Source organism: Notolepis coatsorum, assembly GCF_963971535.1.
Source record: "Notolepis coatsorum genome assembly, chromosome: 6".
Classification (NCBI taxonomy): Eukaryota; Metazoa; Chordata; class Actinopteri; order Aulopiformes; family Paralepididae; genus Notolepis; species Notolepis coatsorum.
The window spans coordinates 45,870,871-45,888,307 of record NC_140170.1 but is presented as its reverse complement, the minus strand read 5'-3'; the positions used below and the strand labels follow the sequence as shown (position 1 = coordinate 45,888,307).

Below are 17,437 nucleotides of genomic sequence, written 5' to 3'. Positions count from 1 at the left end.
CTATTTAAGGGTATAAATACTCGGAAAGCGGCTGGCCCAGATGGGATAACAGGACGAATACTTAAGTCCTGTGCAAACCAGCTGGCCCCAGTATTTACATCCATATTCAATATATCTCTGGCTGAGTCCGTGGTCCCTGCCTGCTTCAAGATGTCAACCATAATCCCGGTGCCAAAACACTCCTCTCCAACAAGCCTGAATGACTACAGACCGGTGGCACTCACCTCTGTGGTCATGAAATGCTTTGAGAGGCTGGTCAAGGATTACATCTGTGCCTCCCTCCCTAGTAACATGGACCCACTGCATACAGGGCAAACAGGTCCACTGACGATGCGGTCTCCCAAGTACTGCACAACACACTATCTCACCTTGACAGTCAGAAGGGGGGCTATGTGAGATTGCTGTTCATTGACTATAGTTCAGCTTTCAACACCATAGTCCCCACCAGACTGGTTGACAAGCTGAACGATCTGGGTCTGAGCTCCGCCATGAACGCCTGGATCCTGGACTGTCTAAGACAGTGACAGGCCCCAGGCTGTCAGGGTGGGGGGTCATACCTCCAGCAAAATCACCCTGAGTATCGGGTCCCCCCAGGGCTGCGTTCTGAGCCCCCTGCTGTATTCACTGTACACACATGACTGTGTGGCCAGGTTCAGCTCCAACTCCATAGTGAAGTTTGCGGACGACACGGTGGTGGTGGGGCTGATCTCTAACAATGACGAGAAGGCCTACCGGGAGGAGGTTGAGGTACTGGAACGCTGGTGCCAGGACAACAGCCTACTCATGAACATTAGTAAAACCAAATAGCTGATTGTGGATTTTAGGAGAATACAGCAGGAGACACACACACCGTTGTGGATAAACAGGGCTATCGTGGACAGGGTGAGCAGTTTCAAGTACCTGGGAGTCCACATCACAGAGGACCTGACATGGTCTACACACACATAGATTCTGTGGTGAAAAAGGCGAAACAGCGCCTCTATCACCTGAGACAGCTAAGGAAGTTCAGAGTATCGGGGAAGATACTCCACTCCTTCTACTCCGAAGCTGTAGAGAGCATCTTGACTGGAAACATCACTGCCTGGTTTGGAAACAGCACGGCACAGGACAGGAAGGCACTCCAGAGAGTGGTGTGCTCAGCTGAGCGTACTATGGGTATTGCACTACCACCCCCGCAGGACTTATATAACAGGAGGTGCAAATCCAGAGCCTGCAGAATTATGAAAGACCCTCACCACCCCAACAACAGCCTGTTTAAGGCGAGACACTGCAGGTGAATAGTCAAATATACTTTTTTTGTTGATTTTGAGATTTTGTTATATTTTGCTTCCTAAACATGTCTTCTATGAAACTAGTGACAATAAAACGTCAATAACACACATTTAGTTGTTTATTTTACATCATTTTGCCTTATTGCATCCATAAATGTGCATATATTTAATGGGGAAGTGCCTCATTTGCATATATAAACATAAATTTCAGAAAACTTGCAATATATTTTTTCTTAGTTTATATGTACATAACAAATTGGGAAAGTTTCATAGTGATATCTATGCAAATATGTTTTGCCTATTAGGGGGTACTACACTGTACTACACTGTTTGTAGCCTGTGTGTAGTTCTGTTCAGTTCAATAACATCATTATTATTATTATTCAGTTATCAGACATGTGTTTAGGTTGTCTATTACTAATGGTTTGATTAGGTATTGTGTTTGTAAATATCTGTTTAAAAAAAAAAAGTATGGCATTTTACAATACAGAACTTTGAATGCGTTTTCCCAAAAATGAGTTTTAAGAGTTTTTCCTCATACTCTGAGCCAGAAATCTCCACTTCAGTAGCACTCACATACACCAAAACTTCCAGTTCTATTCATATCTATGTTCTGAAGGTATTTACAGAAGGGTTTGTTGATATCGCATTCATACCCTGATTTATATCACATTTTATTCCTAAAAACATGGCGAAATATGGAATTTTACCATAAAAATTGACTGAATGGAGTATTTTCTGATTTATGGAGTGATAAAAAGAGATATCCAAAATCCCCTCTGTAATAACCTTTGGCTCTAATATGTCAACAAAATGAAACTATCATTTTGAAAATGGCTTTATCCAATGTTCAGATTTCTGTCCTGGAATTATATGCAAATTTGTGCATATTTAAGTAGATTATGCCTCATTTGCATATTTAAACATACAATTTCAGAAAACTTGTAAAACAAAAAAGTCTTGTCTTAATATAAGTAATCAACTGGGGAAGTTTCATTGTGATATCTATTAGTTAACTTTTTTACCCTATTCACCTGCAGTGTCTCCCCTTAAGCTGCTGCGGTCAGGCAAGCGCCTACGGTCACACGCTGCAAGAACAGAGAGACTCCGACTCAGCTTCTTCCCCCAGGCCATCAGAACACTGAACACTCCACTCACAAAGTTTCAAGTACCTGGGAGTCCACATCACAGAGGACCTGACATGGTCTACACACACATAGATTCTGTGGTGAAAAAGGCGAAACAGCGCCTCTATCACCTGAGACAGCTAAGGAAGTTCAGAGTATCGGGGAAGATACTCCACTCCTTCTACTCCGAAGCTGTAGAGAGCATCTTGACTGGAAACATCACTGCCTGGTTTGGAAACAGCACGGCACAGGACAGGAAGGCACTCCAGAGAGTGGTGTGCTCAGCTGAGCGTACTATGGGTATTGCACTACCACCCCTGCAGGACTTATATAACAGGAGGTGCAAATCCAGAGCCTGCAGAATTATGAAAGACCCTCACCACCCCAACAACAGCCTGTTTAAGCTGCTGCGGTCAGGCAAACGCCTACGGTCACACGCTGCAAGAACAGAGAGACTCCGACTCAGCTTCTTCCCCCAGGCCATCAGAACACTGAACACTCCACTCACAAATAAATACACATGAGCACACACAGACACACAGACACACACACACACCACTCATGCGGCAACCGCAAAAAAAATCACTTTAAACAAAATGTCACTTTAAAAAATAGAATCTATAGAAACACTTTAAAAGAAGGATGTACTGTATAGTGTAGATACAGTAAGAGTTAACATTGTAAATTGTATATTGCATAGTAGTGTATATAAGAACCAGTTTCTCAGGAACCTAGCATGTATTTTTTTACCATGCATATCTTGTGTCTTATCTATTTAATTTTTTCTATGCCTATTTTATTATTGTATTTTGCACAATCAATGCGGGCATGACCACCCGCATTTCACTGTATGCCCTGGTATGTATGTGACAAATAAACCTCTTGATTCTCTCTCTCTCTCTCTCTCTCTCTCTCTCTCTCTCTCTCTCTCTCTCGCTCTCTCTCTCTCTCTCTCTCTCTCTCTCGCTCTCTCTCTCTCTCTCTCTCTCTCTCTCTCTCTCTCTCTCTCTCTCTCTCTCTCACACACACACAACATCAAAGCCACATGTGTGCATGCATGCACACACACACACACACACACACACACACACACACACACACACACACACACACACACACACACACACACACACACACACACACACACACACATGCATTTAGTCATCAAATGGGGATAAATCATTTTAAAACTGTCAAAAAATTATAACATTAATCTGTAAAGTATGTCACTTAGGATAAAGCATATAGGGGATTAATTTAGACGTTCTAAAGTAGTATATAAACTAGGACGGACACACACACACACACACACATACACACACCACACACAGGGGCGTAGCTGTAGATTCTGGGCCCCATGAAAGAATGTATTTGTAGGCCCCCAGTGAATGCGAGCGCCCGTAAGCGCGCAAGAGAACTTTTTTTTGGCCATTTATTTATTGATGAAAACGCATAATATGGTTTTTACCTATACATTCGGCTCAGCAGTTCAGCACCTGCACTGTTGGTGGGTGAGACTAGTAAAGGATGTCGCATTGCGTTCATCTTCAATGAATGGACCAATGCAATAGTCTACCAAAGCCCCCCCTCTCTCTATATATATCTCACACACACACACACACACACACACACACACACACACACACACACACACACACACACACACACACACACACACACACACACTTCAGAAACAAACATAGTATCAATGAGAGCATCAATAATACACCTGAGTGATGTCTAGTAAAAAAGAAAATACATATTTCTTTTTTCTGGGCCCCAACCCTCAGTGCTGGGCCCTTGGAATCATCCTAAGCCCCCCCCCCCCCAGCTACGCCCCTGTACACCCACACACCTAAACAGCTATGATTGAACATACAAATCTGACCTGTAGGTTAGCCGAGCTGCACTGCTGAATTATAATTTGTATATAGAACAAACATAGCCTCAGACTACAGCTATGTGGGTCCTGAAATTATTGTTGTTCGTTCATCAGCTGTCAGATTTTTTTTTTCTTTCTCTCTCTCTCTCTCTCTCTCTCTCTCTCTCTCTCTCTCTCTCTCTCTCTCTCTCTCTCTCTCACACACACACACACACAACATCAAAGCCACATGTGAGCATGCATGCACGCACGCACGCACGCACACACACACACACACACACACACACACACACACACACACACACACACACAGCATCAAAGTCACATGTGAGCATGCATGCACACACACACATGCACACACACACACGCACACACACACACACATGCACACACACACACACACACACACACACACACACACACATTTAGTCATGAAATGGGGATAAATAATTCTAAAACTGTCAAAAAATAATAACAATAATCTGTAAAGTAGGTCACTTAGGATAAAGCATATAGGGGATTAATTTAGACGTTCTAAAGTAGTATATAAACTAGGACGGACACACACACACACACACACACACACACACACACACACACACACACACACACACACACACACACACACACCTAAACAGCTATGATTGAACATACAAATCTGACCTGTAGGTTAGCCGAGCTGCACTGCTGAATTATAATTTGTATATAGAACAAACATAGCCTCAGACTACAGCTATGTGGGTCCTGAAATTATTGTTGTTCGTTCATCAGCTGTCAGGAGATTGAGTTTCTCACCCATTCACATGTGAGGATAAACACACTATCCTGCTCTCTCTCTCTCTCTCTTTCTCTCTCTCTCTCTCTCTCTCTCTCTCTCTCTCTCTCTCTCTCTCTCTCTCTCTCTCTCTCTCTCTCTCTCTCTCTCTCTCTCTCTCCTCTCACACACAAACACAACATCAAAGCCACATGTGAGTATGCATGCACGCACGCGCACACCACACACACACACACACACACACACACACACACAACACACACACACACACACACACACACACACACACACACACACAGCATCAAAGTCACATGTGAGCATGCATGCACACACACACACACACACATTTAGTCATCAAATGGGGATAAATAATTCTAAAAACTGTCAAGAAATAATAACAATAATCTGTAAAGTAGGTCACTTAGGATAAAGCATATCATTTAGACGTTCCAAAGTAGTATATAAACTAGGACGGACACACACACACACCCACACACCTAAACAGCTATGATTGAACATACTAATCTGACCTGTAGGTTAGCCGAGCTGTGCTGCTGAATTATAATTTGTATAGAACAAACAAAGCCTCAGACTACAGCTATGTGGACTGACAGATCATAAATGGCTGCTAAGCCCTAGCAAGGGCCTTTACCTAATGTATATATATAGACATAGTTATGTTACTGTATATATATATAGACCTTGTTATGTCACTGTATATAGACCTAGTTATGTTACTGTTTATATAGGCTTAGTTATGTTACTGTATATATAGGCCTAGTTATGTTACTGTATATATAGGCCTACTTATTTTACTGTATATATAGACCTAGTTGTGTTACTGTATATTAGGCCTAGTTATTTTACTGTATTTAAAGGCCTACTTATTTTACTGTATATATAGACCTAGTTATGTTACTGTATATTAGGCCTAGTTATTTTACTGTATAGTATAGGTCTAGGTATTTTACTGTGTATATATAGGCCTAGCTAGTTTACTGTAATTATAGACCTAGTTATTTTACTGTATATATAGGCCTACTTATTTTACTGTATAGATTAGCCTAGTTATCTACTGTATAGATGAGCCTAGTTATTTACTGTATACAGTATATAGGCCTAGTTATTTTACTGTATATATAGACCTAGTTATTGTACTGTATAGATATGCCTAGTTATTTACTGTATATATTGGCCTAGTTATTTTAATAACAAATTAACTTTTCACATCTGTACAGACAATAGCTTCCTGTCTAAATAATATGTTGTGATTGGATGAACATAGAAGAATAGAGTGATCATTATGAATTGAAAATGGGGGACCCTGATGTAAACAAGACGAAAGTCTTTCTCTCGTCTGCATCCCCTTAACAATTGTGTGTATTGAGCTGTACTGTACTGTACCCATTCTGCAATCTGTTACTTAACATTTTCAATCAATCAATTCAATCAATCAATCAATCAATCAATGTCTAAGCATTTTTTAAATTGTATGCCATAGGATGGATCATTAATGTTCGCAGCACATATGGTAAAGGGCCAAGCTGTCACATCACAAACTTGCATTCTTTTTAAGCATGGATATTGTAACATAAATAGATGCACCAAACATGGCTATCAGTCAACCCGTGTAGATCTGATTTACTTCAGTGGGCATTTCTATTCTATGAAGTTTATTTCTGGAGCATAGTCTATAGCCTCAACAAAGCCCTATGCTTTAGCTGTGCAGGCTGAGGCCATTATCCTGACTAATATACTCTGTCTCAAAGGCACCTTCCCTTAGTAGGAGTGAAGGATGGGAATGATATGGCCCACTGGCTGGTTGGGTAGGTAATTGACTGACTGACTGACTGACTGACTGACTGACTGACTGACTGACTGACTATGACTGACTGACTGACTGACTGACTGACTGACTGACTGACTGACTGACTGACTGACTGACCGCCGACCGACCGACCGACCGACCGACCGACCGACCGACCGACCGACCGACCACCGACCGACCGACCGACCGACCGACCGACCGACGACCGACCGACCGACCGACGACCGACCGACCGACCGACCGACCGACCGACCGACCGACCGACCGACCGACCGACCGACCGACCGACCGACCGACCGACCGACCGACCGACCGACCGACCGACCGACCGACCGACCGACCGACCGACCGACCGACCGACCGACCGACCGACCGACCGACCGACCGACCGACCGACCGACCGACCGACCGACCGACCGACCGACCGACCGACCGACCGACCGACCGACCGACTGACCGACTGACTGACTGACTGACTGACTGACTGACTGACTGACTGACTGACTGACTGACTGACTGACTGACTGACTGACTGGCTGGCTGACTGGCTGGCTGGCTGGTGGGTGACTGAGTTTATTATATTTGTTCATCTATTCTGTTGCTAAGAGGACTGATAAAACTGAAAAAGAATGGCTTCAGTCCAGACTGCATTTATATGTCCTCTGTTCCTGGCAAGCACTGCACGAGCGAGAGAGAGAGAGAGAGAGAGAGAGAGAGAGAGAGAGAGAGAGAGAGAGAGAGAGAGAGAGAGAGAGAGAGAGAGAGACTGTGTGTACAGATAATACGGTGTGTGTGTGTGTGTGTGTGTGTGTGTGTGTGTGTGTGTGTGTGTGTGTGTGTGTGTGTGTGTGTGTGTGTGTGTGTGTGTGTGTGTGTGTGTGTGTGTGTGTGTGTGCGTGCGTGCATGCGTGCGCGCGTGCGTGCGTGTTTTGGTCTGCGTACCCTGAAACGTATTATCCCCCATACGTGTGTGTGTGTGTGTGTGTCTGACTGTGTGTGTATGTATGAGGAAGGCACGCGCTTCCCACACCCACGCTGTCTCCGTGGAGGATTGGTTAATTAAAAGACAGGATTTCTAAGCGTGGAAGGCTTTGTAGCAGCAGCACTGTGCTTAGTTACATCCTCAGGACACCCAGAATAAAGCACTCTAGCCATCCTCCTATTAACCACAACACTCTGTTCTTCATTACAGAGTTCACCGTCATCATCTGACAGCAGTACTGTAGCAAGAGCACAAAGTGTTAACCTTGAGAAAGAAAATCCTGGTCAGATGGTTCATGCATTATGTATTAGTTAATTGTATTGGATACACATAACCTGGAGTGGTTGTTACACAAAGCTGATTTGATCTGATTTGCTTCCTAAAAGTCCACATGGTAATTTCTCATTTCATAAGTAATGGTAAACTGTAAGACATGAGAAAACAAAGAAAATGGTAAATAGCCGTACAGTCAAAACCTAATCCGGGATTAGTGACTACGTCAACATTGGGCCACTGTGATGTTGTTGGCCACTGACAACGCCTCTATACCTCTCCGTGGCCTTGGCAAGCTGCCCAGCTTTCAGCACCATGGCCAGCGGCCGGCAGTCAGAATACCGGTAGTACATACAAGCTCCAGTGGCCAGCTGTCATACCACCCCAACAAAAACCTATGGCACAGAACCAGCAGATCACCTGCACCTGGACTTAATCTGGCAGCAGAGGGCACAGCTGCAGCCACTCTGGGCTGATTGAGGACGGTGTCCTATAGAGGAGAAGGACAGTGTGTGACGAGCCATGTGTGTATGAATGTCCAACCCTCTGCTACAGACTCTTATGACTGGGATCCTGTATAGAGGTCAACCCGTGAGTCACGACAGCCCTTTTATACAACGTTTATTGCCAGCCACGCGTTGTGATTGGATGAGAGGCATTTCATGAGTGCTAATATGACCAAAGTATAGCAACTGGCACCGGTACAATTTGACCAGTGCATCACACTATTTATTAGTTCTTTATTAGTTATTATATTATAATATTATTATATATTAATTATTGCCTATACTCTAGGCTCTGTTACCCATACGGTATGAACTCTGAACTCTGTTGCCTATACTCAATTTATACCTACCTACTGCCTTGACTGTTTACAACTGCCTTACACTGTAATCATAACTGCCTACCTCAAACTATAGTCTACCCATATAAATCTGTATGATAGCATGTATAAAAGGATGTTTAAAAGATGTGCCTGACGAATCATTTAATGAATTCAAAACCATTATTTCAATCTCGAAAATACATGTAAGTTGTTCTCATTTTCAATTGTGTAAAGTTTACATCAAGATAAATAAATAAAACAGATGAATATGAAGGTGTGAGAAAAAGGATTGTAAAAAAAAATCAAGATTAAAACAATTACACAGTGTACCAGGAAGATTTAAAAACATGGCCCTAAACTGACCATAGGTCAGCAGAGACTTGACTTTCAGCTTATGCTGAAGATCATTCCAGGCAGTTGGACCACAAGCAAAATACAGACATCCGAAGTTCAGACTGTACATGAGGGACCGTAAGCATAAGCCAGTCATTTGAGGTTTAGATAAGGAATATACTGTAAGGTGTATACGTTTTCCAATAATGGCCTTACAGATAAAAAATATCAATGATCATTACGCCTCTCTTCCAGGAAAGACCAAACCCACCCTGTTACAGAGGACACAGTGGTGAGTGTCATAACTATCCTGCAAAAGCAACACCATTGTTTTTACCCTTTCCCTAAACCCAAAACGAAAGCGCTCAAGTGTCAGCACCGGATTATGTTTATATTTTATACCAGCCTTGTTCACTTTCGCCACCATCTTTGTTTACTTACTGTAGATCACTATGAGAACATTTCAATGAGCCGATGACTTCCTTGTATTTCAAAACACAAAAACAATGGCGATGAAAAACAACCTGAGTCAAGTAATCATGAGCTTGTAATTCCGAATGTGTATTCTGCCCATTTTTACTTTTTTTTTTTTTTATCCACTTCTTCTCCTTATTATTTTTCTATTTTTTTCTCCCATCCCAATTTCGTATTTCCAATTCTTCCCTCCCCTGTCTTGAACGTTGCTAGACTATGACTCCCACTGGTCGGTTGTAGTGAGGACAGAAGCCTTGCATCACGTGTCCCCTCCGGTACACGAGGAGGCAGACTGTCGCATCTTTTCACCGCAGCAGCTCGAACTCTCAGTGGCGAGGAGTAACGCGTGGGAGGCTCACGCTGCCCCCGCTACTTCCTGCTTCCGCCGCACCGGCGCCACCCAACCGACCTGTAGGAGTCGCTGTCCACAACGTCCAATCCCCACCCACCGGCTTTCCCACCCTCTAACACTGCCAATTGTGTTAGTATGACGGCCGGCCAAGCCGGTAGCAACGCCGAGAGCTGGGATCGATACCAGCATCTCCTGCGTTAGTGGCGAGCGCCTTGCCCACTGCGCCACTCAGCCGCCCCCCTTTGTAAATATCTTGATAAAAAGTTTGTAGGAAGAAATGGCCCCGACCAAGGGATCCTCTGGGACGATCCAATGTGATCAACATCTCCAGTCCAAGAGTTTAATTTCATTTTCAAAACTTTCCTAACTTAGGTTACGTTTAGACGGAGAGAGTCTGAACAGAAACCGCAAAAGTCGTCTTGCGGTCTCACTTTTAATTTTGTGTTTAGAATAGCGTTTTGGGATGGAATTCTCCGTGCAGACGAGGCTGTAACGACTCGAGACGACTGAGCCCCGCTGTCACACGATTGCCGCATATGTCACATGACGTGCTGTGAAGACCCGCCCTACTCTGCCTCTGATTCGCAGACTGTGGGTGGGGAATGTGATTGGACCAAAGCAGTCACTCACAGACAGTGGGTCCAGTCACGCCGCGGGACAGATTCTTGTGTATTTAAAAGTACTGCCAATGTAGCCTTCAGGTGATCGCCATGGATAGAATCAGACATGCTTTGTTTACGCTTCTAGGCTACTGGCGCATGCCTGTGATGTAAGCAGTACGCGCGACAAGAGCCTTGACAACCCTTTCGTCATTGTTTTATGCGGTTTGACAGTTTAGATGATAGCGCAAAGGTTTATCATTTCTAGGAATTCCACCCTGGAAGGTAGTCTCACTTTTTTGCGGTTTCTCCCCGTAAAAACGCCGTTTCCGTATAAACAAAAGGCACATCCGAAAAAATATTTTTGCGGATTCACCTGCTAGCGTTTCCGTCTAAACAGAGCCTTAGTGAAACTAAATGTAACAAATTAACACATAGATATAAATGTACTGAATGGTTATTTATTTGTATTTTTTTATTTGTATTTTTTTTATACCCGATCCAGCTATTTTACTGATATCGGCGGCCGATACCGATACCAATATCGGATCAGTGCATCCCTACTAGCCACCTAAACAACTGCCTCTTTGCACTGCTGCGGTCAGTGCAAGCGCTACCGGAGTCTCATGGCCAGTACAGAGAGACTCAAAAGGAGCTTCTATCCACAGGCCTTCAGGATGCTCAATGTGGACTCACTGTAACACTATCCATTCTACACTAACTGCACACACATCCACATGCACGCACTCACTTAAAACATTCATCTTAAACATTCACTCACTTTAGACACTTTAAACATGTTTTAAACATTACACCATATTTTTATTTATATATATTTATTCCTACAAATTTGCACTACCTCTTCTATTTCATTTAGTTTTTCTTGTATTTTGTGCATTTTAGTTTTGTATATTTTGTATAGTGTGGTCTTTACTTTCCTTTTTAACTCTGGAGGCTCATACAGAACCAAGCATTTCACTATAATGTACCTTATATGTGACAAATAAAACTAAATTTGAAAAAACGAATAGCCGGTGTGCAGCCGCCAATAACACAGGTGTAACATTAACTACTTACCAGCAGGCTATAGCTGCAGCTTGCTAACACGTACCTGGGTCGCAGAGAATGTCATACAATTTCCGTACATACTTGTAAGTTTGCTCATATTCGCTCAAACTCGCAATATGTAATCAGACACCAAGCACACCCACTTGTTTGTTGTAGTATTATATATTTAAGCTGGTGAGAAATACAAACAATACAACTCACCCCAATTTTATAAAAATCCACTTTTATAGCTCAATTTGTAGTTAAAGCGCTCACTTTCTCTATCATCTTTTCATTTTCAGTGACCATGGAAACGGTACTTTATCAGTAATGATTAAGTGTGAGTAGAAGAAGGAACGTTTTGACAAGTGGGAGTGTAAAAGTGGGTTTTTATAAAGTCGGACTTGGCACCAGTGTGCTTATCTATGAAACTCTACCTATGGCCTCATGCCAACAATACCGGTGCCAATAACAACAATATAGTGCTCCCTCTCCTAAATGGTGGCTTAAATACCATCCAATTAGCCATATCTGCCCCTGTACACCCAGCACAGAGAACCAGCCCTGGGACTCATTCCAGCACCACTCAAAATATTTTCAATAAATTACCACACCAGGGGATTCTTATGCATCAAACTTTGTGTTTGCATTTGTTGAGTATATTACTGTATGCAATATTTCAAAGGAAATAGATGGGATATCTGAAATGGCTTGATTCTGTTGACATCAATGGGCTTTAGTCATCATTTTCACAACAACAACAACAACAACAACAACAACAACAACAACAACAACAACAACAACAACAACAGTTCTAACATTTTGGGTAATTTCATGTCAACAAAAAGAAAAGAAAAGAAAATGCAACACGATTGAAAAACACGATTTTCATTTTTACTGAACCTTTACATTTTCCTATTTAAATAGATTTAGACCAGGAAGAGGCCGTTCTCTCCTTTCTCATTCCATGATTTCAACAAATGTCCCAACGCCATTATCTACACAGTGTGGGTCACTCTCCCCCACAGATACACGAGCACCTGCTGCCACATGAAGCAGCGTATGTGTGGTCTGACCCACGGCCCTCGGTAGAAGAAACAGAAAAGAGACTAGTATGGTTTTGTCAATATTTCAATGTACAGTTTTGCTTGTTTGTACAGTGTTTCCCCCCCACCAACCCCCTCCAATGTACAGTAAATTACCTAGTATGGTTGTCAATATTCCAATGTACAGTTTTGCTTGTACAGTTATACAGTGCCCCCCCCCCCCCCCCCCCCCCCAACCCCCCATACCCAACCCCACCCAACCTCCTCCAATGTACAGTTTTTACGTCAAATGTATATACTCTCTTTTCTGGACTCTTTTTGTATCACAAACAGTACTGTATTTGCAAATCTGGTATGTCATAAATGTATAGATGTAGCAGTACTGTCTATCTGTATGTCTTGTATGTCATATATGTCCTGATGAATTGAAAATGGGGGACCCTGATGTAAACAAGACGAAAGTCTTTCTCTGGTCTGCATCCCCTTAACAATTGTGTGTATTGAGCTGTACTGTATTGTACCCATTCTGCAATCTGTTAATAAAGTTTTCAATCAATCAATGAATCAATCAATGTGCTATGGATACCAAGGAAGGTAAATAGAGGAGATGTCACTCCGTCATATCATGTGATATCATTGGATCACACATGCTCAGATACATATTTGGCCGCATTTCCATTCCTTTTGGTCCCCAAACACTCCACCAAGCGCAATCTGAGCATGCACCACCTCCATACCCCGATCTCCCATTAGATGGCTGACGGACGGGTGACTTAGCCTACATTTATTAGCCTTGATGGGTACCAGGAATCTGCCATCTCTCTAGAGCTAGGATAGAAAAATGCAAATATGTAATGACCTACATAGCATCACTGTATTATGCCCAAGATGCTGAAGATCAGCTGGGATATGTAACCATGCTACATAGGATTAGTGCATGCATTCCCACGTTCTAAAACAAGAATACTGGCTATATCTTATGAATCTTATTTTATAACCTCTGATTTTCCAGCAGATCTTGCCCGGCATTGATGTCACTCCTGTATCCTCTCTCCCTATTGTCCTAATTATTATTATTATGAAATCCCTGTCCCATCAAAGTGAGGAGCGCGTGATGGATGCGTGAGAGGAACATACGCACGTCCCTTGGGTCGGCACTGGGCTGAAAATACCACAGACACAGAAAGAAAGAACCCGCACTCTCCCGGCAATGTTGTGTTAGTTAGTTTGGAGGCCCACGGCTCCTCATCGGGTCATGTTGGACCATGTGGCCTAGTGTAGATTCAACCGTTAAACCATGTGCTTGTTCCATATAATTTAACAATATATTATAATATATAATGGTATGTGGTTGTCGAAGTCTACTGGGTGCACCTTTAATGGAGGGATATGAGAGAAACATGATGTTAAGCGTCTGCACAGTGTGCTGTGTTCTCTCTCCTCCTACAGTTTGCCACCTGCTCCGTCATGAAGCAGCATATGGGATCCTAGCGTCAGACCTCTGATTAACACTGGCAGCGGAGAGCCTCCACTGAGAACAAACATGGACAGGCAGAGGAGGATGGATGCATGGATGAGTGCGAGGTTGGATGGATGGATGGATGGTTGGAGGAATGGGTAGATCCATGGATGGATGGATGGATGTTTCTGGCCATTGCAGTTTGGCAGCAATATTAGCCCCCAACAATCCTGCTCTGTGGTTATAATATATTAGTTATGGTAGCTTTTGGTTCTATTTACATTTGATGTTGTCATTTAGCTGATGCTTTTATCCAAAGCTACTTACACCTTGTGTACAACAAGTCAGCACGAGGGGTAACCTCTGGCGGCTGTGAGTACGTGGTATTGTTTGTCGAACAGTGTTGAACCTGTGTGATAGTAGTATTGTGCATAGTAGTAGCCTATAGACATATTAGCACAGTAGGTAGTAGTATATGGATAGTAGAATAGTACATAGTAGATAGATAGTAGTATAGACATACAGTAGTAGCAAAGTACATATTAGTAAAAGACAGTAAGGTTATTTATTTATTTTATTCAGATATTGATATTGATATTGAGATATTCTATCCCAGCCGATCTTGACATTGCTGAGTTTGTTTAGTATCTCGCCATGATGGAAAGAAGATGGATAAACAAGCGATGACAGGAGCCTCCTAGACTCACTGCTGACTGCTATATCTATTTGGAAAAAATACACACAAAAGTGTAGCCTATTTTCATGTGAGAACATGAATCAACTTAAAAGCAGATTATGAAAACCATCATGAAATATGAAAACTGTGCACATGAGAGCTGCTGGCCATTTAAAAATCCTTTAGACCGATGCCAAGCCACGTATTGACCATATCGCCTTGCCAGCTGGCATTGATGTCTGCCAGTGCTCCCACTGAATTTCTTGGAATGCCAGCACTGGCCAGTACAGCCCTGCCAGGTACCCCGTGGTCAATGAAAATGCTTGTTGGCTCAGCTGTTCACATCAGCCACTTCCAAGTGCCCAAAGATGCTACGGTTGTACATCGAACTTGAATGTGAATTTCCTGCGTGTCAGGTATGGGTGGTGGGGAAACAATCGATACAGCAATATATCGCAAGATTTTTCTTGCCGATATGATATCGATACAGTGATGCCAAGTATCAATATCTAATAATAAAAAAAATAACTTTTATTTTACTGCAATCAAAATTATTGGAATGAGGTGAAGACTGAAAATGTTATCTTTTTAAAAACAGATGATACAGATGGTAAGTTTTCCATTGGGGACATAATTAATAGTTAATAATAATCAAGTTGCGGTCAGTGTGTTAAAGAGGCACTAACTATGCAATTTGTTTGACCAGTTTGTCACTAAAGAATCTGATAAGCTTGCATGTCAATTCTGTGAATAAATACATCATTTCTGCTTTTTGCCTTTTTATGGGTATTTTTTCTTCAGTTACACAGATATCATGACGTATCGTAGATGAAATTTCTTGCTACAAATCAATTATCGCAGATATCATGTATTATGATATTATCGTTATCAAGGGCCAAATATCCTGAGTTACTCGTATCGGACCACCCCTAGTATGTTCACCAGTAGGCCGATACATACTGTAAGGTGTCTACAGAAATATGCCTTGTTCTATGCATAGTGCACGAGACAAAGAAAACGACAGTGTTCAACACAGCTCCCATGGGAAGGCCACAGGCATTTCAAAGATATGATTTCTGATTTGTTTATTTTATGATTTCTGATTCAACCCTCGTAAATGTTACAATTTATTTAAACAAAAACATCGATTTTTTTTTATCTTAGAAAGATAGCCAGTATTATTAAACATGTTCCGTAATATGTTTTTACTTTACAGCGACATGTACATTTGACTGTATATATTATGTCCCAGTCCATCCCCTGATGTAGTCCAGATATACTGCCACTCAGTTTCTCCAGTAGCCTCTGTGGTCTCGCTGTGCGGAGAACATATTTCCTTTCTCTCCCTCTCCATTCACTTCCATGTGTTTCGTAACCAAGTCTAGAAGAAAAAACATCCTTCAAACTAAAAGATGAGGATGGTCGAAACGGAACGTGAAAGGATATGAGGAAAGGAGTCTGTGTTGTGCCAGTAATCATTATGTAAGAGTACAGTAGGAATGGCCCCTATAGGCTATCATATCTATATCTATCTATATCTACTTACCAGAGATCTACTCTGACTTTTACAGTTCACACACACACACACACACACACACACACACACACACACACACACACACACACACACACACACACACACACACACACACACACACACACACACACACACACACACACACACACACACACACACACACACACACACACACACACACACACACACACACACACACACACACACACACACACACACACACACACACACACACACACACACACACACACACACACACACACACACACACACACACACACACACACACACGTGCCTGTTTGTGAACTCATGCTCCACAGCTGACTAGTATTGTCTTCAATGGCTGGAACCCTGTAAGACCCTCGGTTGCAAAATTACAACATCACTTTTAGCTTTTAGCTATTTAAAAAAAAAGTGTGTAAATGTTTATATATATCTTTTTTTTTTGCACATTTACATAGTCAATGGGTCCTGTTGTTCAGCCTCACAATGCTAGTGGATAGTAAATATGTATATATATATAGGTCCCACATTCTGGCCTCTGAAGTTGATAATGTCAATTCAATGAAGTTAATTACACCTAGGAGCAGGGTGGCTGTGCACCTGTTGTGCATTGAGGTATAATCAATGTGCACACGTTAAATCTGTCATCCCCACATTCGATGAGGAGAGCCCCTGTCGTGACAGCCATCTACATCGGCTCTGGCTTCTTACCATCTCTTCAGTAAACTGGTCCGCTGTTTATACCATCTCTGCCTGTGTCCCTGTGGCGCAGAGCCCAGTAGAAAAGCCACTCAGGCACCTCTGTCACACTGGCGCCCAACGTGGGGCCCTCCGGCACACGGAAGGGTCACCGAATGGCCGTCTGAAGACACACTGGAGCCCCTATAGCAGGTGGATGGATGGCCACTGCCACCTGCAGCTGCAGCAGTCGGGGTGCCCAGCGGAGA

At 42.7% G+C, this 17,437-nt stretch overlaps 1 protein-coding gene across 1 annotated transcript in view; it reads right to left on the bottom strand.

Moving 5' to 3' along the window:
* The window catches only part of LOC311229459 (UPF0606 protein KIAA1549L-like), a gene marked incomplete at both ends in the record, with an annotated part of 283,918 nt that extends 266,740 nt beyond the window's left edge, over window positions 1-17,178 (bottom strand). The window contains 1 exon segment of the mRNA XM_084315540.1: window positions 17,145-17,178. Coding sequence (XP_084171666.1) covers window positions 17,145-17,178 — 34 coding nt within the window.
* Between the last annotated feature and the right edge of the window lie 259 nt (window positions 17,179-17,437).